This window comes from Varroa destructor, unplaced genomic scaffold (genome assembly GCF_002443255.2).
Source record: "Varroa destructor unplaced genomic scaffold, Vdes_3.0 BEIS01000002.1, whole genome shotgun sequence".
In the NCBI taxonomy this organism is placed as follows: Eukaryota; Metazoa; Arthropoda; class Arachnida; order Mesostigmata; family Varroidae; genus Varroa; species Varroa destructor.
The window spans coordinates 17540785-17567965 of record NW_019211455.1 but is presented as its reverse complement, the minus strand read 5'-3'; the positions used below and the strand labels follow the sequence as shown (position 1 = coordinate 17567965).

The 27181-nt window shown below is 40.4% G+C and overlaps 1 protein-coding gene and 1 long non-coding RNA gene across 33 annotated transcripts in view; one reads left to right on the top strand and one right to left on the bottom strand.

Moving 5' to 3' along the window:
* The first annotated feature begins 1668 nt into the window (after positions 1–1668).
* Positions 1669–17595, top strand: LOC111245954 (uncharacterized). Of its 26 annotated transcripts, none has more exons than XR_015322265.1 (5): positions 4318–4665; positions 5422–5577; positions 6204–6316; positions 7068–7220; positions 7782–13400. It is a non-coding gene; the product is annotated as an uncharacterized LOC111245954 (long non-coding RNA). The 26 variants fall into 26 exon arrangements; XR_015322280.1 differs by having other exon boundaries at positions 5422–7220; positions 7782–8441; positions 8661–8726; positions 11806–13400; XR_015322275.1 differs by having other exon boundaries at positions 5422–7220; positions 7782–8441; positions 8661–8726; positions 10772–13400.
* Positions 12424–27181, bottom strand: part of LOC111245953 (solute carrier family 4 member 11-like) — a 424503-nt gene continuing 409745 nt past the window's right edge. For 5 of the 7 annotated variants that reach the window (XM_086981588.1, XM_086981587.1, XM_086981585.1 and 2 more), the window contains 8 exons: positions 26865–26980; positions 21713–21845; positions 19768–19841; positions 19037–19275; positions 17429–17688; positions 13775–13948; positions 12963–13328; positions 12424–12562 (listed from right to left, as the gene is read on the bottom strand). In XM_086981588.1, coding sequence (XP_086837714.1) covers positions 12496–12562; positions 12963–13328; positions 13775–13948; positions 17429–17688; positions 19037–19275; positions 19768–19841; positions 21713–21845; positions 26865–26980 — 1429 coding nt within the window. In that variant the 3' untranslated portion in view covers positions 12424–12495. Of the gene's footprint in view, positions 12563–12958; positions 13329–13774; positions 13949–17428; positions 17689–19036; positions 19276–19767; positions 19842–21712; positions 21846–26864; positions 26981–27181 lie in introns of those variants that run through there. The other 2 variants (XM_022795003.2, XM_086981586.1) reach the window with 2 other exon arrangements.

Here is a 27181-nt window from a genome sequence, read left to right as displayed (position 1 = left end):
AAACTATTTACTAACAATGGCGCGCAGGATAAAAGCAATTTTTTATTTTGATTCGAGGAGGAGTACTCACGTTAACTCGTCCTTTACATTTACATTATTCCTGCTTGAAGGTTTAAAGCGTTGTCGTCTGCGTAAAGCGGCTGTTTTTGTGGAACGTGCTCTAAATAAAAGTGAGTGGCCTGGTATATGGAAATGGCTCCTATCACTTATCATTTTTCTTCGGCCTTTCGCTGTGTTCTATATTTGAGGGCTGTATCGCTATCTTCGATTCAGTGAACGGTCTCAAGCAGTCTAGTATTCACTATATACAAAACAACGCCGCCTTTAAGCGGGAGCAATCCGTTCGGGCCTGTCGTGTGGTTCGAATATTTCGCATTCGACGTTGCACATATTAATCGCCGATACAATTGTTTCGAGGCTGTTGTTGAAGCAGATTCACTGTTATCTAATTGGCCAAGATTGCGGGTTACCGGATTTGCCTTTACGGCCAAGCCAAGCTCCTTACTCGGTTGATCGCCCAGATTCACTTAACATGTTTGTGTAATATGAACATTTTCCTAGAGCTAAGCCTTGCTGACGTAGCTTGCCCCTGATTGTACTGTTATTTGTTTTACACAGTCCGCTATTTGCTTTTGCCGCATTAGCAGTCGATTAGATCTGGGCATTCGTCACTATTGTTTATCATGCGTATATTGTGACAATAATGTAGCATGATTATCCCTGTCAATTCGTTGTTCTTGTTGCATCCAGGGGTTATTTAAGTTTGAAATTTGACGTAAAATAAATATACTATAGGATAGAGATATTTATGACATTAAAAAGTCAATCGCTAAACATCTAATAGTGGTCTAACTAAGGTTCCACAAATAAAATAGCTCAAAAATTAAATGTTAAAAAGAACGAAAACTCTTCTACGTCACGCGTCGAATTCACACACGCACACATACAACATGAACTATATCAACGAAACTTCAACTACTATGGAACTTCACCAGTGATATGGAAGCTACCATATCGTACTCATTTACTAATTATAATAGTAATAAATAGTGCGTATTATCCTGTCACCTTCGACCAGTGTCAGCAAATAATCACCTCAGTCATTATGGCATCCATTATTATCAATATAATTAGTATTATTATTATTTTGCGTTACAAGTGCTCAGCATTAGCGATAATTCATCATTTTCGTACTAATGGATATAATAACAATATTACTAAAATGTAGTAAAAACTGGTAGTAGCTAGGATTTTTCTCCTTTTGTATTGTTCTCATACCATATAAAAGCATAGTCGGTCATCAATCTAATCATCATTACGATTATAGGTATGTAGCCAATATATAGAGATTAGCAGCATATATGTAGTTCACCACACTCCAATCCAGCTATACCAGAATCGCTTTTTTCTCTCCTAATCCTTTCGGCCACTGTCCTAGAGTTTAGAGCCTACACACATATCTTTTGAAAGAGAAATACACGACATATATGTACAGGGTGTCCCGAAAATGAATCATTGTAACTACAGTTTTTACTTATATATAATTAATATGAAAATTCCAAGACAGTTCATATGAATTGTATAACCTTTTCCTACCGTTGCTCTATTGAAAATGCTTTACCGATTGACAAATTTTGACAAACATCCAATGCATGGTACTATGGGACATTTTTTCTCAGTTACGGTTTTTAAATCTTCCAGTGTGGTCAGATCTCTGGCATAGCCTATGTCTTTGAGGTGTGTTCACAAGGAGAGCATTAGATCTGAAGGACGGGCAACATGTCCTATGAAACCTATCAGTTCAAGCCCTCTAAATTTGGAAGATTCTCATGACTACAATACCCTTCGCTGTGGTGGAAACAAAATTAGCCATTGTAACCAAAGTCCTTTCGAAGGCGCAACAAAACAAACTTTTGCAATGGATTACCACCAGTACATGCATCTTTTCGGGACATACTCTAATATATACGTGAATATATATACGAATTGTTATTATGCAAATATTTGTCTCATCCGTTCGGTGTGGGAGTATCGTGTTAGAATGATAACGTGGCGATCACAAACAAGAGTAACTTTTCTTAGAAATCATCTCATGGTTTCTGGTCGGCTATCCGCGTTCATCCACGGTTACTCAGCTCAGTCAGCGCTCTTTCTATATCTATCATTATACGTATTCAAATATATCCGCTCTCTTATATGTAACTGTCAATCAATCTCCAGCAAACGAGAGGTTTACTAATCGTCCCCTCAAAATATCCACTACATCAAACGAAGTCTTACTCTATATGCTCAGTTACTAGATCAGTAAAAAATTGCACTACGAACTCGTTAGGGAGGAGTGGAAATACAAGGAGCACTTCGACGAAAACAACTAGAACATTGTAAGGTATGGAAACAGTATTTGAAATACCGTCGTTGATAATCTAGTATCTTCTATAATACGCGAAGCCATATTATTCAAACAATATAGTTATTTGCCCCCTCCTCCGCCCCTCGCTCCGTGTCATCATATGAATCACCGGTAAGCACTCCGACACCTACCTGTGTACCTATATCGACGTACTTAATCAATGTATCATATATACTATCAGATTGTTGGCGTTAGTATTGAATTGGATTCAATGAGTTGTCGTTTGCGTATAGCACTGTATTCGTCATCAGTTGTCTACCGGTTCCTTATATTTGTAGCAGTCGTACAACAAGTGGCAGCTGTTATGTACAATGAGAGCTTCTTTGTGGTAGTTGTCGTAGGAGTATATACATTTTTAATGTCGACCCGCGTTGGCAAGGCTAATGTTGCCACCTAGGCTGCGAGATAGGATTCCGAAGCGGGGCATTCCGGGAGGAAGAGCCGCGGGTTTGGAGGACCAGGATTAGCCCGATTTTATGTATCCGGATTATATGCGGGTATCGGTCTGTAGCCGTTCGGTAGCAGTTCATTCACATGATGATGATTCTTATAGGTGTGACTGCCGCTGCTGTCATCATTATTATCGTGGTTACTGTCCTATTCGTGGTTATAGTTGTCACAGTTACAATCATTAGACTCTTATTACTATTATCATGATAATTCTGCATCAATTTTCTTCTTCTTATTATTATGCTTTTTGTATTGGGTTATCATCGATGACTTTCATTATGAGTTGATTAGTAACGTTAGTTGATTTAACGATGAATGCATGGATGAATGGAGCTTAAGCTAAGGAAAGGCGGGGAAGCGCAGACGGACGAGCGGGCCTCGACACATTTTTTTTTTCTACTTAAATAAACCGTTTTGTCTTTCTCAGAGCCAAAATTTCGCCAGAGAGACTTACAGGATCGTATGGTTATCATATCGTTCAGGATAAGCGTCGTTGTAATGATTTATGAAGCACGCTCGCTCGACGGCACTAGATCCGCGTCTGATGTCGGATTTGAACTAGAGAACGGTGCCCTTGCGCTGTTCAGATCTGCCTGCCTCTTGTTTTACAGCACGTCTTCTTTGCATCGGTATTCATTAATGGACCTATCAAAGTTTAACGGACAGTCTTGTAACTAGCTTTCAACAGGCTTTCTTTGCCCAAGGTGTATTGGCGTCTGAAATTACGTTACAAACTCAATGCACGGAAAACCTGGTCAGCACTTGTTACTATGACTTGTACGATCTCTATTCGAATTGATGTGGGCGCGTCAAGTAGAGTCGACTGTGAAATTCTATTGGTTTTTATTAGTATTGTTCGTCTAACTGTTTCATGTTTCTAACTGAGCCGCTATTTCGTTTTGTTAAAACGCCCTATTTAGACATGACCTTTTTCCTTTCGCTAAATAAAGCGCGTAAAAAAGCACTTAATCTCTAATATCCCAATCAGTTATTTTATTCACTGAACAATGTATCTAATTGCCTTATTTACTTCAATGTCTGTCCGTTGAATATCAAACTTTATATATAGGAAGAGAGAGAGAGCGACCGATTCTAATAGTGACCTTAATCGTATACATCAATCGTGTGTGTAGTTAGCTAACCCGAGTGAGGGCCCCAATGCGTGAATCAGCGGAGTTCAATTGGCCAAATGCGAAACATAAAAACTCACTACGAACGGTCTCCTGCCGTACCTTCTGGCTGCTTTTGCTATTTGAATATTTACCTCGATCAGCGGTATCGCAGGAAACTGATGGATTTCGTAGCATAGAAAAAGTAGAGAAATGTTCATGAACGGCCCAAATAATGGCTATATTGCAAACAGTATGCCTCATCTTTGCCTGGCTTATAGACACTTGACGGTCTGCTATATGCGCGTGAAATCCCATTTCAGCATTCAGTCTTCTATTGCTGAGCGCTTGAGTAGCTCGTCTGTTTGTTATTTCCGTCGCTGCGCAAGAAAGGACGTGTGTGTATTAGGTAGAATGCAGATAAAAGAGACATACATATCCGTTGCTCACCCGTATTGAGCCAACGATTTCATGCTCACGTCGAATGTTTTTTTTACATCTAAGTACCTATAACAACAACTTGGGTGGAGCTTCCATTGTTGTTATTGTTGTATTTTTGGCTATTTTTGCTCTGCTTTGCCTGTTGTCATCGATAGCCACTGGCAAGCCCAATGAGGTTCGGATGATCGAGTTCGGAGTTTCGCCCAGCAGAGTGCACCTCGATTTCAGCGGGCTGCAAAAGTATCGTTGATTCAGGTACCGTGCGTTTATTCCTAATCATGTTGATTAGCATTAGCCTATTATTTGTAACCTACCTAGTGTTAACTATATATAGTTGTTTATTAAGGTGCATGTTTTTTCTCTGTCTATGTAAAGGAAAATGATCTGCTATTCTGTTTAACTGTTGTAGTGGGGCAAGTGGGAGAAATTGCTTACGCCTCATGGGAACTATGATGGGTCCCTTTGAAGAGGCTAATCATTTCAATAGCTCAGGGCTCTTAAATTTGATAGCAAACGTCTACGAGTATAACATGAATTTACATGATCTTGCGTAAACGATCCGAATGAACATGTGCATCCCAGAAGACTTGGAAAGTCCTCTGGATTGCAACGTCATCTAGCCCCTCCTTGACTCTGGATAGAAGATGCCCTTGGCGTCGTTTACAGTCACAGCCCCGAACGTTACCCTTGAATCCCATAAAACATATTACATAAAAAAAAAAAATACATTTTTCAATACAAGCATTGCTGGAATTTCAAGCCATATGGATCAAGGAGGGTAACTAATGTCACAGTATATTGCGTAAGCGGACTTCAGACGAAAATCTGTATTCATAATGCATCCAACGATAGCATATGACCTGCTTATCCGTTTCAATATTACAACAGCATGTTAGCATTTTTATAATGTAATCATAATCGCCACACATTACTACACACACATGCCATACAAAATAGTTAATTATCTAGCATAATGAATTTATCGTATATAGCATCACTTCTCCCCTATAGTTGGCATCACCACACCGACCGCGGCGACCCCACGACTTTGAAAGTTGCTTGGTCGCGACGCGGCAATGGGGCGGGGCATAGGCATCCGTTGGAGTGAAACATCGTCTTTCCCACCACTGTCGCCACCTGCCGGGCTTCGAAAGCTCTTTAGATTTGGTGCGTAACTATTACGATTATGAATGCATGTAGTTTGACGGCGTTACATTATTGTCTTACTGTTATTATTCCCCATTTTTGACTGCTAATATCAACCAAGGCAGCATAACAACTTTATAGTATCGATCTGCTTGGTAAATTGCTGGATACGTTGCGTTACTATTTTCCGTTATTATTTATTAAAAATAGGGCAATCGGATAGGCGGCGGCGCGGCCGGGAGCTGGCAGAAATCATTTTTATCACTATCATCATCATCATCATCACCACCACCACCACCGCCACCGTCATCATCATCATTATTATCAATATCATCATCATCATCATTGTTATTATTATTACTATTATTATTATTACTATTATTATTATTATTATTATTATCATCATTATTATTGTCATTATCATCATCACCATTATTATTATTATTATTATTATTATTATTATTATTATTATCATCACCATCATCATCATCGTCGCCGTCGTCGTCGTCGTCGTCGTCGTCGTGAAAAGCAGCATCAGCGTCGTCATCTTACGATGAAATTGGACATTCTATTCATCTGCACTTCAGTGTTCAATGGCCGTATTAATATTAACCGGACTCTGCTCTTCTAAATGATCGTTATTACAGACTGGCCCTAATCGTGTCTCCGCAATTCTACTTCATCGATGTCGCTCCATCGTCTTGCCATACATCGACTGAGCTGGTTGCACATGTGCATCATCGCCGGAACAGGACATTTTGTATATTTTTTTCTTGTTGTTGTTATTATTATGGTATTAAGTCTGTCTGTTTATCATATAATTCTTCAAATGAGGTAAAATGACATCGATGTGCGCGCATACTGAAGGTAATAATTTGTTACTGAGTAGAACCTGTCGTACGATGATGCTAGAACTTATTCGCTGACTGAGTTACTGAGCCGTTGACTGAGGCGGGTAGAAGACACGTGGGTTAGAATATAATGGTTTATCAAGATATTTACCTTTTTTCGTCCTCTGCCTGCTATTTGCCCATTCATACATATTTACACCTACGAGCTCGACTGTGCTCGCGCCTCCAAGAGACGCCCGCATTCTCACTTTCGTACCTATGCACCCGCGCAAACCGAACCGATTTCTGTTTTGGTTTCGTGTGTTTACATCCAGACATTACGGATGTGTTTACATTTCGTCGGCCTTACCGGCACTCGCGTACCTGTTCCTCTTTTTGCTCTCCTATTTGCACTTTTATTCCTTTTATTTTTTTTAGATAAGTGCTCCCAATCTGTTTCCTTATATCCACATTTGATCAAAGTTATTGTTCCGTGATGGTGTTTATCGTGGTGTTAACGGATCGTCTGCACGCCGGAAATCTCTCTTCGTCATGTTCATTGAATGTGTTATATGTAACCTGTGTGATCAGCCCCAGTTTTTCTAGATCGTCTCTGAGTGAAGGTAACAAATTATTATTGTTGATTATATGGTTTTTAACTATCTTGTTGAATTTTTACAGGAGAGATTTAACAATCTATGTGCGTTTCACGGAAAGAAATGATATTGATCGTAATGATGAAAAGAAAAAAACTAGAATGGTTTTACCTAATCACGAACGCAAGCAGCCACGCAACCTGTTGCCTCCGTTGTATTAGGCGTCGTAGCGAACTAAGTAAGTTGGCCTGTACTGACTATGTCAGAAACAATGCACTATTCACGATACGTTCCATTGGAAGTTTCATAGAATTTTTATAGTAGAGTATTATATAAATAGATTTGCCAATGTTGTCTCTCATCACAAGCGTGCTTTTCATCGGAACACCCGTTAATCTCGTTCATTTGATTAATAATCATAAGAAAAATTACTAGCAGCGTTGCGTTTCAGCTTGCTATAGTTTCTGATTGCAAGTTAACTTTCTCTCGAGGAATCGTTCGGTCAGTCTCTTTGTCGAAATCAATCTCTTTCTGTCAGATAAACAGTCATACACCAGTCTCTAAACAGGGGAATATTAACGCCCATTGTCTTTATCTGCTGGTTTTTTTCTTTCTTTTCTGGGCTAGTCCGCTCCACTGCTATAAATATTCTAAGTATATATATATATATATATATATATATATATATTAGAATCTAAGCATGTATAATAAGCCTATCGCTAACACAATTTACATCGTCATTTCACTAGCGTTAACATTTTTGTTGTTGTTGTTGTTGTTGTTGTTGTTGTTCTCACAGTTCTTCGATCTCCGGCAAATTCTGTCCTAGTCGACCGAAAACCCAATCACTGTGTCGTCTTGTTAAACATTTCCCGTTCACTTTTCTTTATAATGTTACCGCCGTCATCTTCACTCATTCGTTTACTATATAATTAATGAAACTTCAGCCACCATAATCAGCATATGTTATCAATATTTGCAACAATCTGGAAGAGCTCTCGCCAGTGCACACATGCATTAAGAAGCGGAAATATTATCGCCATTATCAATAGTATTATTACTTCTATTAAGGAAATGCTTTATAACACGTCAAATCTTCATCAATGAATCAATTCATTATTTATTGAAAGAAAGGGGAGGCTGTAGGTTGTAGGAAACGATTTGTTTCTGTCAGTTTTAGCTCTTGTAAGTCTGGCGCCCACCCCCTGGTTGGAGACAGGGGTGCAGAACCCATCGAAGCATAATTTTTCTGCACGCCGGGCCCCAGTTTACAAATTCAGTTATTACTATTATTACTAGCGACCACCAGGACGTTCTCATGAATACCTAGAGTAATAGCGGCGGCGGCGTCGTAACGTCGTCGAAAATTTTTCTCTGATCGTTTATGAGCCTCAAAAAATCAACAAAGCCAAGACTTTTCGCGTCGCTTCGCCTCTATAAAGCTGTGGGTGAATCACATGTATGTATGAATCGTTACGAACACCCGGCAGTCGGCCTGTTTTGACAACATTTTGTTGCCTACATAGTTGTTACTGTTGCTGATGTCGTCTATATTCTTTTTTTTTTTTATTCTCTCGTGTCTTGAAATGTATTCTCCGATAATGCCCCTTTCCGTAATAGCCATGAATAGTCTTGTTAATTCGACTTTTCAATCCATGAGGAATCCGCGACACCCCAGGACCAACTGCTTTGCGCCTTTGAACGACAGGGTCAGAGGAGAGAATTGCGCTTGGTACCGGCGCTGGTAAGTAGAGCCGCCCTCCAACGGGATCGCAGTCAGTGTGCAAACGCTTGCTTGGCTATTTTGTGGTTTTTTTTTTGTTTGTGTGTACTAACAAGTTTTTTTTTGTGTGCGAACGTAGCTTGCCCAGGCGTCTGTGACCGTGTAGTTGCTATTCTATTTACCGTTTCGGTACCTATATTATTTTTTTGTTATCTACTACGCGTAACTGGTGGTCATATCACAGTGGACGTTTCCTTAGAGGTCTTTATTCATTATTGTTTTATCAGTATCCCGTTATATGATTACTATTATTGTGATTACTATTACGGTTCCATTGAGGAACATCCCCTCGATATTTTCTAAGGGGACGACTTCTGCAGCAGCATCCACTGCCAAATTCAGCCCCTAGCGTTTACTATTCTCGCACACCCCAAGTCCGTCTCGAAGCGGTGGTTAGCATAGATTTGTAGGACAAATGGCAGTTGTACATAAAACCCAGTCCTAGGATCGGTGTAATAGTTCAATCACTTATGTGATTCGACCGAATATTTGCTCGAACGGCATTCAGTTGATGACATCAACCAATTTCGTCATTAAGAATATTGGTAACAGTATGGACTGAAGTAGAAGCTATCATTATGGCTCATTAACTTGGTTTAACTCTTGTTATCAATACAGGGATCGAGTTACTGATCAGACACACGATTGCCTTTTTTTTTTTTGCCACACGAACTTTCGATATTCAAAAGTTATCAATGTTCATCGCTTACTCTTTAATGAAATTTTATTCCGGTTTGTTTGTTCGTGTATCTGTCTTTTTTCATTAGTGATTGTTCGCTATTCACTGGATTCTGCGCTCTGGTTTATTCGCTTACATAGCTGATTGAACTTCCCTGTTTCTTCAGTTCTGTATGTTTGTTTGATGTAGCTCAGTGCTGTTCGTCTGCATTTCTCTCTGTGTCGTCTGTTCGCTCGCCTGCTTCGTCTGCATCTGCGGAACTGGTGTTATTGTTGTGTTTCGATTCACCGCTTGCATACATACATTCATTCATCCATCAATATAATTGTATTTGTTCGGCTTTGCTCGATTTGCTCAGTGGTGCATTTACTTCCATCTGCTGCTTACGTTATAGTCTATTCTCGTTTTATGTCGACCTGTGACGTTTGCACAATTTGCGCAATGCCTTTTACCGTACTCGTCGTAGCATGTTACTGTCGCTCTGTTGATGTTTTTGATTCTTTACATCGTCTGCGTCTACTCGTACATTTCGTTTCCATTTAATTCTTTGCTTCCGTGCTGATACCAGCCTACTTGTCAACATCATTCAGCCATCAGAATTGCCTTCATCGTAAAACTAGACGTTCAAGGCATTACCTGTTCTCTGCATCTGTTTAACAGTATAGCACTTCTTTTCCCTCGGTGTTTCGTATTAAACTAGTACGATAACTTTTCATCGTATCAGTAAAATCATCAGTCGGTGAATATTCGCATGTACGATTAATGCTGCTGCTGCTGCTGCTGCTGCTGCTGCTGTTGTTGTTGTTGTTGTTGTTATTATGATGGTTATTATTGTTTTTACTGCATTGGATTTGTTATTTAAAATCGTCTACTTTTCGTGCAGGTTATTCTCCTTTAATTTATGTTGCTTTGGAACATTAATTGTTCGTTCTATGGTCGCAATCGTTGGTTTTGCGGTTGTCGTTCGTCGTATTTGATTTTTCTGTGGGTGTTTGATTCCTTCTTCTTTGTTGTATTCAATACCACTATATTAACGTTTTTCTGGTTGTTATTGTTATCATTATAACGGTTGTGTGTTATGTAGACGGTGCGCAATTGCAGAAGGATAATTGCGTGCAATGCTTTGGCGCGGTGCGTTATTTTCAACAGTGCGAACAGGCGCGTGCCGCGCCCGAAGGACGGCGGCGCTTTCTTCTTTGTTATTTTGCACATTGCAGACAAAAATTGTAATATTAGCAATAATGTTTTTAGTAATCTTAATACTAATCAATTATCCACTTATAATAGAAAACTAATTTATTGGTTTCTGTCACCCGTGCATAACTAGCAAGCCATGACTCCTACCAGTCACTCAGATAGCAAGCCAACGACCCGGACAACTTTTTGATTCGCTGCTTGGATCGATCTGTGTTCTAGCGGAAGGGTGAAGCAAATAGAGAATCGATCGTCTTGACAATTGAAGGCATTGACCAAGTCTAGAAAAATGAATGGCACCCAGCTATAAGTGGACTGTTTCGGTAAGAGGCACAGCGTTTCGTACTTGGTGCTGAATTGCACCAAATATGGGTCAAGTGCATTTTTTCTAATGCTTCCACATAAAATGAGAGACCCTTGGCCCGTTAAATTCGGGCAAGCGTGTACGCTAATCACGGCCGTTGAGAGCCATCGGACAGACGTCAGCCTATAGCTACTTTAATGCTGTTGAGGCTCATTTTACTTTCCATTGTTCCCCTTCGCTTGCCACGATGCAGCGAAATTTGAGAGAAGTGTTTCAAAACAGCTTTCGGTAAATTTGGAGGGGTAAAGCGACGGATTGTACGTGGGGAAGATCTCGGAAATAGGAAGAAACGCGATCGTGTTCGTGAGTAATTGCACAGATGGCTGACGTTCAACATCAACAAGTAAATATATTGGGTCCGTTTGATTCTCCTAACAAATGAACTATATAGATGGGGATATTTCTGGGAAGGGCATAAACACGAAGCAACTGCGTACGGGCACTTGGTCCGATGCAGTGCGGTTGGATATGAATCGTAAATAATGATTATTATGTTTAATATAATTTTTTTTCACGCGTCTCATTCAGACAGTAATTGTTCTTTTTTGACTTTACTTCCTACGTCTATTCACAATTTCTCTATAATCAATGCTGATAGGAGTATTCCGCAGTAGCATCCAGTATTACTAGTAATGATGCTAGTAACAGTAATTCTTGTATAATGTTTCGTGCTGTGAACGACACACGCCTAATGAATATACAACGTCTGTGATCTGCTCCCCCTTGTTGCCTTATATTGGTTTAGTATTCTTGTAGCTATTATCATTGTTATGATCATTATTATGATTGTATATATATTACAGCCTACGGTGAGTGCATAGCTAGGAGCTTGTAGTCTCGACGGCCGTGCAGAGCTGGCGAGGTTAGCCGTGAAGGCGAGAGCGGTTTAAAGCTCAAGCAAATCGGCTTTCGATACTCGAGGCACCGCGTCCGCCTGAGGCAACATGGGTGGACGTGTGCACGCAATCCGCCATTTGTAGATACAAGGGTAATAAGCGAACTGCATGAGTACGCTACAGCGGTGGAGTGCGCGCCACTATCGATCCTGTTACCGGCCGACGTGCTTCGACATCTCAACCGATCACGAAGGTACTTTCTTCTCCGGGGAGCCTGTCATGAGCCGGGCGAGGATGCTCGTCTTTGAGATCTTCATCGTCATCGGCGTGATCTTCACTTTAATTTTTTTCTCTCTTTAGGACACTTATCATTGATCTTTCATAAATACTCCTCACAGTCACGAATAGTGCCCTCGTTGTATTCGTAGCGTTGCGTGGAAGCCTATGAAGAAAGGCTGCATGTCTTGTACAATAGCTTAAACTAAATCATTCTCTCCCTTTGTATTGACTTTATTTTACGTTCTATTCTGCTCGAAGGATGATTGCACCGCGTGGATGTCGATATCTGTTGAATGATAATGATGATGGTGATGATGATGGTGGTGGTAGTGATGATGATGATTGCCGTGATGTACCAAAGTCGTCGTACATTCTTAATTACTGATGTTCGCCATCTAGCGCCTCAAGGTACTTCTGATCAATGAAAAGTGTCACGACCTTATGGCTACAGAATCCAAGAAAATCAGAAATTATTGATTAGTTAAGTCACGCCCATATCAGATTTTTTTTCCAATAAAGAGCATGCATTTACCATTCGACCTCGAGGTTGTGAATGGGTCAATTAATATTGCAAGATTCGTTTTAAAGGATTCATAAAAGTATTTTACAATCAATTTTGTAAACGAGAGTGAAGATGCTCAAGAGTAAGGTCACAGTTGCCTGACGTTCCTATGCCGTTACGAGTGGAAGAAAAATGCTTCAGTCTCTCCGAGGATTCTTTAGATTTAGCAGGCCAGGGAAAATAGGTGAATGATTCTCTAAGTTCCAACCTACTCGCTGTACATGATTAGCTACTTATATATCAGAACTACATGAAGTACACGTCAGGTCGTGCTCCATCTTACCGTAGAGGTAGCAATAAGAGGATGATGACAGGAAAGACCATCTTGACGTAGGGCCATGGCGCAAAGCCGAAGAAGCACATCACGGCTAGCTGAACTACCTGACATATTGTGAACGCGTGGATTTTACGTTGAGGGCAGCGGCGGATGTAATGGTTTGGCGGATATGCTGCCTGCTCCATGAAGAGTAGCGTAATGCGTTCGAACATTTGATTACCATTTAACGAGGTGATCGCCATATAGAGAAAGAGGCCATCTAGCACCGCTGTTGGTATATATCCCAACGGATAGGGCAGTAGGAATATCGATAAACCGATAAGAATGTGCGATACGACCCCTGTTAGACGAGTTTCTCGTACTCGTACGATTCTGTAAGAAAAAATAAAACAGGCAAGATGGCACCCGAGGTTGAGTGTAATTACCTGTTAATTCATACATGTATGTGTATGTGTTGTCTATATAATCAGTATTTACTCATGGGGAAAGGAAAAGTGCATTTAATGATGAATATAATTTTGAACACGAACAAACAAATAGCCGTATGGCAAACAAGTGTTTCGAAATTTCCTAAGCTTGCATCTGGGTTATCATTGCAGCATGAATCGATGACAAAAAAACACTAGGAGATCTAAAGAAACATCTTTACATTCACCGTGTACGTATACTGTACCATTTCAAATTTTATCGCAAACAGCTAGAAAAGGAACGCGGCATTTTAAGAACTAATAGAGGCTATTAAATTTATTATATCATGAACTAATTTTTAACCGCCTAAATAATTATCGATCTGGCGGTAGCAATGGTTTTAAACGAACATTTCATAAACGTGTCCCTGGTCGACGCGTTCCTCCACGTCGGCCATGCCGCGCACGTGTAATGGCGAGTGCGGTAGCACGCCGTGCATCCATGGCAGTCCGTATAATGACAGGAACCCGTTCAGGATGCCCACGACAAACAGGTCCATATGGTACGCGGCGCCCTTTTTTAATCTGCAAGCAAACATCGATATAGTCGCTTTATATATATATATATATATATATATATATATATATATATATATATATATATATATAGAACTTACGCCTGTAACGTTATCTCGTGTCCTGTACAAGTTTAGATTTAATAGAATGCACATAACATAATTCTGCGTATAAAAATGTGCCAATTCACTCACAAAATGCATAGTAAGCATGTAATATAAATAATATAACTCAGTTAGAGACGACAGCGGAGTGGCTTATTTCAGGTAAAGAAGCCCTCGTCGTAAACCTGGGCATTTGGCCTAATTTAGTACGAAACAGCTTCAGTAAGTCTCTTAGTCATACTCCTCATCCGTAATATCATTCTTTTTTTCGCGACTTTCTTGATCGGCCTCTTGCTTTCGCTCGGCTACAGACAGGCATGACTTCCTTTGCCGCTTTTATCCTATATAAGTTTTATAAGTTTTTACCCATCTGCTCTCCTATTGTAGGTAGTACTGAGTCTGTGACCATTTACTCCGCCTGTTTCCCCCGTCTGGAAAAGATACTGTCAAATGCGCGCAAGCGTCGGCGGCACTGCACTCTGACTTCTCACTGATATAGGACTGTTCGCAAAAGAGAGCGCTTATAGGAGCTCCCCAATCCCCACAGTGAAGCACTTCTGCTCGGAGACGTCCGAACTTGTGGCCCATGGAACTGTCGCCTAGCCACACGAAGCCGGTGGCGGCTTATTTCGGTCCTTCCGGGCTGTAGAAAGAGAACGCAGACCATAGGAATGTATTCAGCGGCGACGTTGCACTGAACGTTCCTTCTTCTTACTGAGAAAGCGCCACATGCTATGCTATATTCCTCGAGACAGTGCCCCCTGGTGTTTTCCAAACAGTGAACGAGCAATGCTTGATGGAACTTTTGAGTCAAGGTAGCTATATCGCTATGGTGCGACCAGCTTTAACAAAGAAGTTGAAGGGCATGCCTTAGGACGGAGCAACTAGCGGTAGCCAGCGCTAGGGGCTCACGAAAGAACTCACAACGGCAGTCAGTTTACACGACCAGGGGAACTGACACTGATGGCCAATTCACCGAGTCAACTCGCCGGAAACGAGCTGCGTCTAGTCGCACGCTTTCAGCCAAAAGGATCTGGCCAGCCGTCGTTTCTATGAGCTTTCGCTTCACATGGCTACAACGAAAAAAGTTGGGTCGACGGTGGCGGTCGACAATACCAAAGAAAAACATTTTTAGGCCAGCGTAGTTTAGTGCGTGAGACAACAGTGACAGAAGAAAAGCCTAGAAAAGCTGCAGCCGAAGAAAACACGATGAGTGCAATCTGGTAGATTTTGAAGATCCATTTTAGCCCATACAACTCACTGAACATTCAGGCGTACGAGGCAGAAGATTTGTCAACTATTGATTCGTTCTGTACGCAAAACTTAGCATAGGAGTAACATTAGGGTTAACATTGTCGTTAGCGAGGGTCTCAGCAGATTGCCACTGATGACAGATCGTTTCGAAAGGAGCGACTCTAATCTTCATAGATGACATTAATATGATGTGGATCTCAGTATTGCACTATGAAAATATTTAACTAGGAATGATACGTTTCTTCAATAGTTAACCTTCTAGTTTGTACGACAAATAGTGTTTTTTATTGACCAAGCTGGAGCCATGGGAGCACAACAGTGAGAATTACTATAATTTAATCGGTTATTATGATTTCGACCATATTACTATAGGATTTATGCAAATTTTCGGGACTATCATCATGTAAACATCAGATGAAAATGTTGGCCTGGTCTTTCGCAAAAATGTTACTCCTGATCTGTCACAAAACATTGAAAATTAAATAATAAAAGATTTTACAAAAATGTAAAGATGATCGAGAACAAAGAAAACCAGAAAAAGAGAATCATTAAAGGAGCGTATATAAACAAAAAATAGTTTGAATTCAGTGGATGAGCAATGTATCTATTTTCGTTATCTTTAGTCATTTAGATAAGTTTTGGATAGTTTATATAGAATTTTCAATTTCTATTTATATTCAGTTTTTGTTTGCTTGGTTTTTAATTATGATTTAATCAATTTTTTAATTAAAGCCAAACGTCATCAAATCATCTACCACGAAATATCCCTCGTCGACGACCGAATACGTAATGCACAAGGGAATAAATCAATTCTCCTTCGAAACGTTTACTATTGAAATGAGTATGTGATAATACAGTTACATATAGAATAGACGAGGGCACATTTCCGAAACTGGTATTGTCCACATTCGACAAAGAGTAACGGGGCAAGCTTCTGGCAAAGCTGAAAAACCAGACGTTTTGATACCGAGAGAGGCCAAGCTCTACAATTGAGAAGTTTTAACTCAGCATGAAGAATCCACCCAGCAGGCTGCATGAGGTAAGCGCATGGTTGACGGGCTTCGTTAAAGGTTTCAGTCCTTTATACAGCCTCTGGTTCACCCTTGGCTGTTCAGGCAATCGGGCCACTATCGGAGAGATTCTGCCCCATAAAATATGGGACCAACCTTTTCCTGATCGTTCGCAACGCAGCCGACTGTGCTTCCACATTGGCGGACAACAGCCGAGAGACATTTCTCAACTGGAGAGCAGACAACAACGTCCTATGACAACAGTAAATTTGTCAAAGAGAAGGGGCGAAACTATTGATTTGTTGTGTGTTGTCAACAGTAGCAACAGCAACGTAAACGAAAATACAATTGAAACTATGGCAATAACTACGACGAAAGCTGTAGAACTGTGATTAAACTGGTACCACTCAGTGGCCTTTGCTCCGCTGTCCCCTGTTGGCCACGTTATTAACTCGCTTTATTTGTTGTCCACTTCACGGACTAACTGCTCTAGCGTTCGTCTGTTCTTCTTGTTCGTCGACATTTGAGCGCCGGCAAAACTGGCTTGCACTATACCACTATATATAGTTGCACGTAGATAGGTAGGCCAATAGTTGTTGGAGAGGGTATAGGCTAGAAATGAGGCGATAGCCAATCTTGTTAATCCTTTTCCACGGATCCAGCTGTCTGTATTTTAGCGCCTTCACTCGAGCCTGCTGAACAGGTTCCCCTAATTTGCCTATCTGTATTTAGTATGTCTTCCCAAACGTGAAAACAGTGGGACAGTTCCGAAAACGCGACGTTACTGCATTAAAATGAGCAACGTCACAGTCCGTTAACGCCGCTGGTTGTTTGCTGTTGACGCTCTACAAACATGTCGCCAATGTACGATGTATTCATTTCTGAAGAAAGTTATATGATAAGCTCGGCGTCTACGAGCAGCAAAACGAGCAAGATAATAATCTGAGATGTTACAAGCGATTATGCATTGCAAGTAGGATAATTTCACGAGCTTTTTTTTTAATTTCCAGTTATCGAACTCAGCTTGAGAGAATCAGTTGAGCTGTAGGTTAAGTGCTATGAGAATTGGGGTACATAATAAAACAACGAGTGCTGTCACATAATACTGCATGTGCACGTACTTGTTACAAGGATTGTTGACCATTGCAGCAGAGATATTCTGGTCCATAAAGAAGAGCAGCGACAGGGCAAAGCCTAGACCGCATGCCGCTACGGCAGGAATCCAGCCGAGCTCCTCGACACGGCCTCGTTGGAACTCTGCGGCTTCATTAAAGTGGAAACCATCAGTCTTCACCTCGCGGAAGAGAAAAGCGCCGAGACATGACAGCACAATCACGGCAACCGGCAGTGCGCAGTCCGCCAGAATCTCACGTTTACTCGCCTGCAATAAACAAACACGTTAAATAGTATCAAACGGTAATCAGACAACAGCTGTGTATGAACGTCTTTTGAGAATTTCTCCGTATAGGTAGTGAAGCTTTATGTGTCATCGCTCTGAAGTCGCCGTCGCACTCGATTATCTTGTAAATTTTGATGAATTCGTCAGTTACAATGCAATGCTTTACGATTCGACCGTTCCGTGGGTGCATTTACCGCTAATCTTCTAATTCCACTTTCTACACTACGGAACAAGTCGCAACCTCGTGCGCTTGTAATAATAAAAGTCAACCATATACATAAAAGTGGTTCAAACCTAGGTGCTGATGTACACATCTTCCGCACACGTTCCACTTAGCCCGTTCCATTCTCACAGAGTAAACTTCTTTAGCTATAGATACTCACAATGCCCTGAGGAGGAACTTGCTTGGCATTACGGAACAGGTAGCACTCGCGTTTCAAACTTTTTAACCACCCTGCATATCTACGCTACCCTTTCGTACGCCATCGTTATATTGTATACCGTACGCTGCAGATAGATTAAGATGACCCAGGCGCGCGGGTAGTATCGTTGCGACCTTGCTTAGAACGTTAAGCGCCATCGTATCACTTATTTGAGCTGGAGGTCTCGTTGCATGAATATGTTCTACGTATGTTCTATCGTGATTCAATCTATTTTTGACAGCCACCATTGCTGCGGCCCTTGTAAACGACCGGATAGCAACTCTTCGCGTTCGTCTCAAGTAAATGTGGTAAAATATAATAGAGTTTGTTGTGTAAACCACAGCCTGATTATCACATAGACCGCTTGTAGTCAGTCTTGAAACTGAAGCATGTTTTTCCTGTATTTGTATGGTAAGAAAAATAAATTTTGAGCTAGGCGGCGTAGCAAAGCTCAAACAAGTAATTTATGAATTACTCTCCACTGACAAGTTCTGTGACGTACTGGCGATGCGTAAAAACTGTCTTCAATATTTACTGGTGACCTAAAATATGTGAGTTTGTTTTCGCAGGTTAATTGATCAACTTTTCGGCACGGCCTGCGGCCGCCAAATTATTCGAATTTTCGCGCGTATATTAAGAGAGCGATTTTATTCATTAATAATTAGTTAGACTTTTTTTTTTTCTGTGAAAGTGAACGAACTGTGGTTGAGTTTTTGGCACGTGACGTCCGCGGGCAGGATTGCATTCACTTTAGTACGAACCCGTATAAAAATGTCGTTCGTACCATAGCGTCTTCTGGACAGATTAAGCCCATCCAGCAAAACTAATCCACAATATTAGTGTTATAGGTGTTTGGCATTATATATAAACATGCTGCACTCGTTTTTGGAATACTCTATAGTTATTACCTGTAGGTACGGCGTTTTATTGAAGTTGTATAGTGAGACGGCGAGCCAAACTGTACCGAGCATTAACAGGAGGAAAAGTAAGGAGTTCTCACGTTGGCAACCAGTGTGTTGAAGATGTCGCAATAATCCACTTTCGTTGAGCAGTTGCGGAAGCAGAGAGCTATTGTTTACTAGTTGGCTGAGCTCGCTTACATTGAATGATCGTGAGCAGTTCTTGTGGTAGTAATTCTCCTGGAAATCTATTCGAAGAAATGAAAACGCAACAGACAACTGCCTAGATTAGATACACGTTCATCAGTAATCTGTCTAGCTATTATATGGAATGATTTTTATAATTATCGTAAGATCTTGGGTAATCAATATCCTCTTGCACCGTTCAGCTGATCGATCGCCGGAACCGCGATGCAGTTGCACAAGCTTCTTGAGGCAAAAGCTTTTTAGAAAGTTTCATTAAATCAATGGTTATTAATATCGCCATTGTTATCTAATGTTTGTGATCACATCTTTTTTTTTTTTATCTCGAGTTCAGAACTAAGCTGTTTTCAACAACACAAATTAAGATTTTGACTACTGATGACCATAATGATATGAGCATGAATATTGCCGCACTTTCTGGCTATTATTACAATGAACGATATCATTGCTATCAATTCGGGCTCAATGTTACTTCTTTAATCTCTTCTTTAATAGACACTGATACTTTCTTGCGTAGGGTTTAGATTGTCGCTTACTTTTGTAGATATCTCGGCCGGCGTCCACAACGAAGGCTATACTGATAAATAATGCAAAGATCTCTTCCGTAGACCTGCACCGTATCCATGTGGCGAACCCGTAAGTGAGTGAGGTAAGCGTCCATTCAGGTGATGATTGCATTAATTTCAATTGAAACATTGTTAGTAGCCATATCTTGCAAAATGCTCCATGTGACAGTTTTGTTATCAAACGTATATATATGTATGTATTATACTGATTTAAAATGAAAATTATGGAAGCCAAGTATACGAGTTGAGTCACGCCATACGCTCTCCGGCTTTTTTATTTACGATTCATTTACCTATTTTTTACAGTATGTATATTGCCAGCTATAAGCTTTCCGCAGAAGTGTGCCAATGATACTTCAGAGATATCCCTAATATGCACCCGAATATCGGCACAGCAGCTACCTCAAAGTCAACTCAGAATATAGGATTCGTATTTTTTTGCTATGGTCTGACCAGTATGTCGAACATATCATCTAAACTATTCTACCGAGTCGAGTTAACTTATGAACTACTTCAAGTTAGCATAAATATAAGTAAAGGCAAGCAGAATCAGGACCCGCAATCATACATATGACATTTGTTTATAATATGTTAGGTGGATAAAACCTGCTTAAGGCCGTCTATTTGCAACAAACGCATTCTGGTTTATTTTAAATTACAACTAATGTCATCTCTAGCTGCAGTGACCCATAAAGGGTCCCCTAACTGTCCTCAAACTTGACACGCCACGAGTTCCATGGGCCACAGTCCCGATTCTCTGCTCGTCCCTCTAGTCTTTGTTCCTGGCATGAGACAGTGTTGTCGTCTAAAAAGCACCAAGATACTACTTACACCGCATTGTTAAGAATTTAGCGCGCCTATCCCTGTCCGTCTCGGGCCTTTGGTGACAACGAAACGGAGGTAAGCCAAAATATAGCAGCAGGTAATGTTATAGCGCAAGCCGGATGACGCTCATAGATTTAATTAATACCGGCAGCATCGGAGTCAACCATAATAAAATGGACGTCCCCATCAACAGCTGGACAAAACCGCTCTTCAATCAATATTAAGCGTTCCCGAAACCCAATCAAGCAGATCCGGGCAGATCGACGAGCAAGTAAAGCGCTCAACACCAGTCTGACGAACGTGAAACTGAGACACAATCGTTTCGAACTTCTTCCAGGGAGGTCTATCGACATTGTACAGGGGATCGGATAGAGGGGAAAAAATGTCATAATATTTACAGGCGATAACGACAACGACAACATCGGAAGGAGAACAGCCGGATAAAACTATTTTATTTATGCGTATCTATATATATATGGCACCTTGTTTAATCAGAAACGAGCTGCTTCTACAGATAAACTTTGGGCGAGTTTTATGTCACTCGTATATCGTAGCGTTTCACCAACGGCTGTATTTGCTGCATATGATAAATTGTTGATACACATATAAGGTTTAGGGCTTGAAGGTCATAAAACTAGTCATATGACGAAAAACGAGCATAAGTCTAGTATTCATAGAATGTAAGGACCTGAACGCGTTGGTATATATTGCAGATTATAGAAAGAACTTAGAAAGGATTAAACGAAGGCTGAGTGCGTACGACCTGGCTCATATTTGTATCCATTGTTTTCATATAGAGAGAGAGAAATATTCTTTACTTGAAGGCTATTTGTAGGTATATTTTTGCGGCACATGTAAATCGACAAGAGCTAGTGAAAGCAGCCGCAAACGCTGACCAAGACGTATCATTGTTTATGAATAGCATTCATGAAGAAGGTTCCCTACTTAAGTGTCTCTCATGTTATAGATAACGATTTATGTTAGTACACGACATTTTAATGTGACAAAGTCAGTAAATATCTGACTATGATTCTCATATAGAACACAACGGTAACGTGAACTGTATATGTGTGTATATTTCATAACCCACCTTGTGCACCACTTCATGAGCTTGGACGCGTCGAATAATGCAAAGAGAACGAGGAAGAACGTGTTCCACAATCCAACGCACGCATACATTGCGTAAAAATCCAGTTGGAAATCTTCACAGATATTGTAGATCACTGCAATGCCGGGTAGAACGAAATGATACATTACTGAGTATCATGTGTTAACCATAAATGTACGGGTCACTACTTAAGTGAACGTTGAATTTTTCACTCGACAACAAGTTTATCGTGTTCTTTTCGTATTTATTTATAGACGATTGTGTTTAGCTGACCCTTACAGAGGCTCTGATCATTAGGTCTATCGTATTGTATGTACTGTGAGAAAAGCTTCTAGGGACTATTAGACATAACGGTGACATGTCTGTGCCTGAAAATGTTCTGCGCATCTTTCCGGTAGCCTACTACCGTAAAACAGATGTTTAATGCTAAGCGCTTACGTACAACTGTCGCAAGAACAGCGGGAACATTACATGACCCAGCGTGCCATATTCAATTGACATTTGGGAATAGAACTAATTGCTGACGTAATACGTTCCCCAGTTTTTTAATGACTTTAAATGCTTTTTTTTAATGACGAACGCTGCGAATCGTCCGTTGCTAACTAACACTACCTGTACCACTACTAAGAAAGGCGAGGATTCTATTTCGTGCCAGACGAGTATTTGTTACTTACCCGAACTTCCGTGAAATTTGTACGTCCGCATCTATTATGCCTAATCATTGCATACAAGAATACGTATATACTAGTAGTAATAATTTACGTTTTTTTTTCTTTTTTTTTTTGTTCAGGCTCCGAGATCTAATTCTCCATGTGTATAAAACGCCCTATAGTCCTTGTAAATCGAGTTTTATGTTATGAACTCAAAAAAATATTTATTAGTAACTTTTATATCTGCGGTCCTTAAACTAGTACTGCGTAATGTATATTAGCATGGACAGCCTAATTGAGGGGGATAATTTTTTTAGATATATTTTTTAAAAACTGCAAGGGGGTATTTCTTTGTGGAACAACTTGGAGCAAGTGGCAAAATTGCCGCCAGGAACCAGAAAAGCCTGTGAAGTTCAATCTACCAGCTCACGTGTATTTGAAACTGTCGACCTCGGCTATCTAACTAGGAAAGAAAAGGGACAGTTATCTTAAAGCCAACTTAGTAGTAACCACTGGAAGTAGTGGAGTTATCCATCTTCTTGCGGTTAGATGATCTGATTTTTGTTAAAATCAACAAAATACTTCTTTAGATTTTTACTAGTGGCCTAACCAATTCTTCTAAAAGAAGACTGAGTGACAAGCTATGTTCAAGAAGTTGGAACACTTCTAGGGCCGGATCTTCTCGAAAGGTTGTTGACAATGCATTAAAACTATTTTCAGTATTCGCTCTACGCGATTACGAAGGCAATCGATTTATATTGTATGCTTAATCGAACGTTTGCTTGGGCTTACTCGGCGTTGTTTCAGACATACACATTTATATAACAACGGAGTCAGCGCATCCCTGGTCGAATAAAGACCTTCCAACTGCTAATACTCGACGCTCTAACACAGTCAATTTGGGAAGAAAGTCTAAAAGGGTTTTGTCAGCAATTCCCTTGACACAAATTTAGAATCCTATTTTTTCTCGTGTACTGCTTGCGCATATAGAGTAGATCTTTTTTGATTCTGTCCCTTTCTTCGATCCACCGAGTGCATGCAATGACGCAGATCATACCGACAACTACAATTATTAGAACCTTTTATCCTAGGTAGACGCTTGAGGACTACTGGGCGCGTCCTTCAGCACCTTACGCTACGCTTAGTAGCACTGTTCCAATAACGGCCTTCCATTGAAGACTAAATATACGATTCAAGTCGTTCTAAGTCTGCAGTCCAGACTTCGCTTCGTGTATGCACGCGATTCAAGCGTCCACGTATTCCAACGAAAGTTCGAGAAGACTCCTAAGGAGTGTGACCGTTTTGATACGTTCCCTTGTTGGCCCAAGTTCGAGGGACAGGACAGGCTGGATCATCGAATAGATTGACGTTACATACAATTTCTATCTGATTCACAACACTTATATGGGTAACACGCAGAACGTATAATCAACAAATGACATTGTTAGAAGCGTTGTGTTCGTCAACGTAGTCAGACTGCTTTTCCAATCCGGAATTTTAGACTGTGTTTAAACGCAGGTGTCGGTCCTTTAATTCCAGCTAATAGCGAATATTAAGCAAAGAACTTAGAAAGAAATGGCAAATTCTCCGCTCCGCATGTTTTTTGTGGGTCGACTTTTGCCCTAGCCGATTTTTGCAGGCAAGTCGATTTATAGCATTTGGAAGCGTTAATTACGCTCGAACGCTGGTATAAAGATAACGTATAAGCAAACAGAAATACAAAAAACACAGTAATGGAACATGCTATGTATTTTTCGTTGTTTCCTTTTTCACTGTGGAAAAGAATGGTGTGTTCAAAGTACTAATCATTCTCCCATATTTGTCAGATCTTCAGGTTAACGCACACAAATTACGTCTAAGAGGGTCCGCTGAAGACTTAGAGGACATAATGAAGACAAAACAATATCGAGCCATTCTAGAATAATAAATAAAGTGTTAACAGATTTCTTTTATAATGGTGAAAAAAAGGTGGATCGATGTTACGTTTATCGAGCTCCATTCTCTAAGAAGTCTAATAACGACCGAAGGTAATATATTGTATAACGTACTGGCTATTAGTTGAAAATATCTGGTCGCATTGCTAGGTCGCAGAAACTACTATCGTATATATTGATATGTGTTACCATATCTATTAAGTTATAAAGGCGAACGACAAGACACGCGTTCCTGAAAGTAGGTGGAAACCTTCATGCGAAGTAGAATTCTGCAGAGAGAATTTCAAAAGGACGTTACAGTTAACCTGCTGAATAAAGACGCAAAGCGTGAGGCTAAACGTATCTCGCCTGCACTAACGTCTCCATATAGTAGAACGGACAACGCACATCAGGGACCGGCCTCAGACGAACGATCTTCCAGTGTTTACTAATGAAAATAACCGCATGCAAAAAAGCTAACCCATATGTCATTTCTGATCTACGTGTTTCATATGAGGATTCTCCACTTGCTTGCCATTTCAACGAATACTCTCTCGGTCTGGAAACGTTTCGAAGGAAACGGTCGATAATTATGCGTTCGCATTGGATATCTGTACCTCACATGAGTAGCGAGAGAAGCTTTCAGTTGCATATTGATATTATTAGTTTGAAGAACTTTGCAAAATGGCAGAGCTTGAATGTATAAGGGAAGATGATGTCTTTATTGGCTTGATTATGACACGAGAAAACAAACTATCTAGCAGTGCAGCTCATTGAAGGTGAGCTGACCGTCGATACAGACCGATTACAGATTACAGGAAATGTTGTTTACCTACAATGGGGCCTGACATAAATTTAGTAGTAAATACAAAACAAAAGATATATGAAAAAAATTTTATCTATGGGTTTATAATGTTACAGCAAATATCATATGCAACTTTTCACCCATTATTCCAATTCCATATTTTTCGCGTACTTAATTATAGTCAACTTTGTCGGCATAGGAACCTGCATTATCGATACAATTTTACGTTCATTAAGAACAGTTTCAGGAAAAAGCGAAAACTTTTATTTTATTATAATAATTTTGTTATAATAATATTTTATTATAATTATTTCGAATTGGAGCAATAGAAGAATACGTATTTATACATATAAATGCCTCGTAACCGGCTACCGCTTCGTCGAGTGGGCAAAACCAGAGAAAGTCAGAACAGTTTTTAGTGGAAGCGGGCAATTCCAGAAATAACAAACAGATTGCCATTGATGGGTATTATATTTGTGGTCCTAATACCTGCTTAACGTTAGCAGGCTTGTCTTTGGGTCACCGTCGGGTTGGACTATAGTTTGAAGTGCACAATAGCAATTCGGCTCACGAATGAACATTGTGTACCTGTAGAAGTAAACACAGTATGCCCCGCTGATGGGCTATCGACATCTAATATACAGTAAGCCCCTCAGGTAGAATGCCTAACATCAAACCGTGCCAACCCTACCCTGATGACTTGAAAAATAAATCTTTACGACGCCACCGCACTTTTTTTGTTATCCTATCCTTCAATAACCTGTTCTAATTAGTGTAAATGACCCGTTAGCTTTAACCCTCTACTCCCGTTAGTGCGCTGCTGTCCATCGATTCTGCTGGTGTGGCCCTAAATCCAGTTAGAATCAATTATAGTTATAGCTGCGACTCCCCTCCGCTGTAGAGATCTGGTGAACCAGGTCAACATTTTAGATAATCTAACTAGACACGTGTGTATAAGCCCGAGTAAATATTTACCAAACTACACTTAGCATTTCGTCTCGCTAATTCCCGAAGTTCAATCGGTCTTACCTCGGAACTTGAAGCCACGAAAGGCGTTGAACCAACTAGCACAATACAATATGATTTCCGAACATGAAGACTACAAAGCTGCAAATAACCGAAATTACCCGAACGTACCCGCCTGGAGAGAAGACATTTTTAAAGGGGTCGACTTACATGAGGTTTCGTAGACGCGTACTTTCGATCGAGATAATGCACTCGCCAGTGGGATTTCTAAAGTTAGTTTAAATAGATGAGAAAGTAAGTGGCCAGGTGATCGGGATATAAGCGTTTGGAAAACCTGTTTGCACCTATTCTTGAACAACTAAGTTATCCTAGAATTGAAGCTGGATTGCTTTTGTCTCTCCTCAGACCAACGATGTCGATTGAAAGTCGAGATGTTGAATTTGATGAAGATGACTAGAATCACTGATACAGGTAAGCGCAAATAACTGTTCTCGTGATACCCTTGGCGGATAACATAGTTTCCTGCTAATCTTAGATACAGATGCTGATCGTGTTTCGACTACGGGCGTGGACATAGTTTGTTTCGTGCTAGGAGCCGGTCGTCCGATAAAATGTTTGACGGTAATGTTAGGCGTTGCGTGCTGCTATCATACACTGTTTTTAGCTTCGCAGCGTCCAATCCTCAATAGAATCCGATGAAAATTCGGAATCAAATAAGTATTTGTTTACGTAATCGATTTGCCAACGATTCGTCTGCTCTGTACCTAGTAGAGCATGCGCAAAGGAAAATAACGCCTTACCTTTTATGTACAGTGAGAGCGGGGCAGTTGTCATGAGTATGACTAACGGCTGGCCCCCAAATAAGGCGAATGTCAAACCGCCAATCGTCTGGCTAATAATACTCTTTCGAACGTCTGCAAGTGAACAGGTGGTAGATTAGAAGTTAACTCGGTTAAAATTAGAAGTTAATTGCACGTGAGCGGACCAGGTGACCCACTGTATATACCTAAATACTGATCGTTTTACATTCCATTTGTGTAAGTAAATGAAGGTATCTTAGAAGACAGACAAGAAAAAGCTCAACATATTCGTTAAATTCGTCAAAACAGTTCGTTAA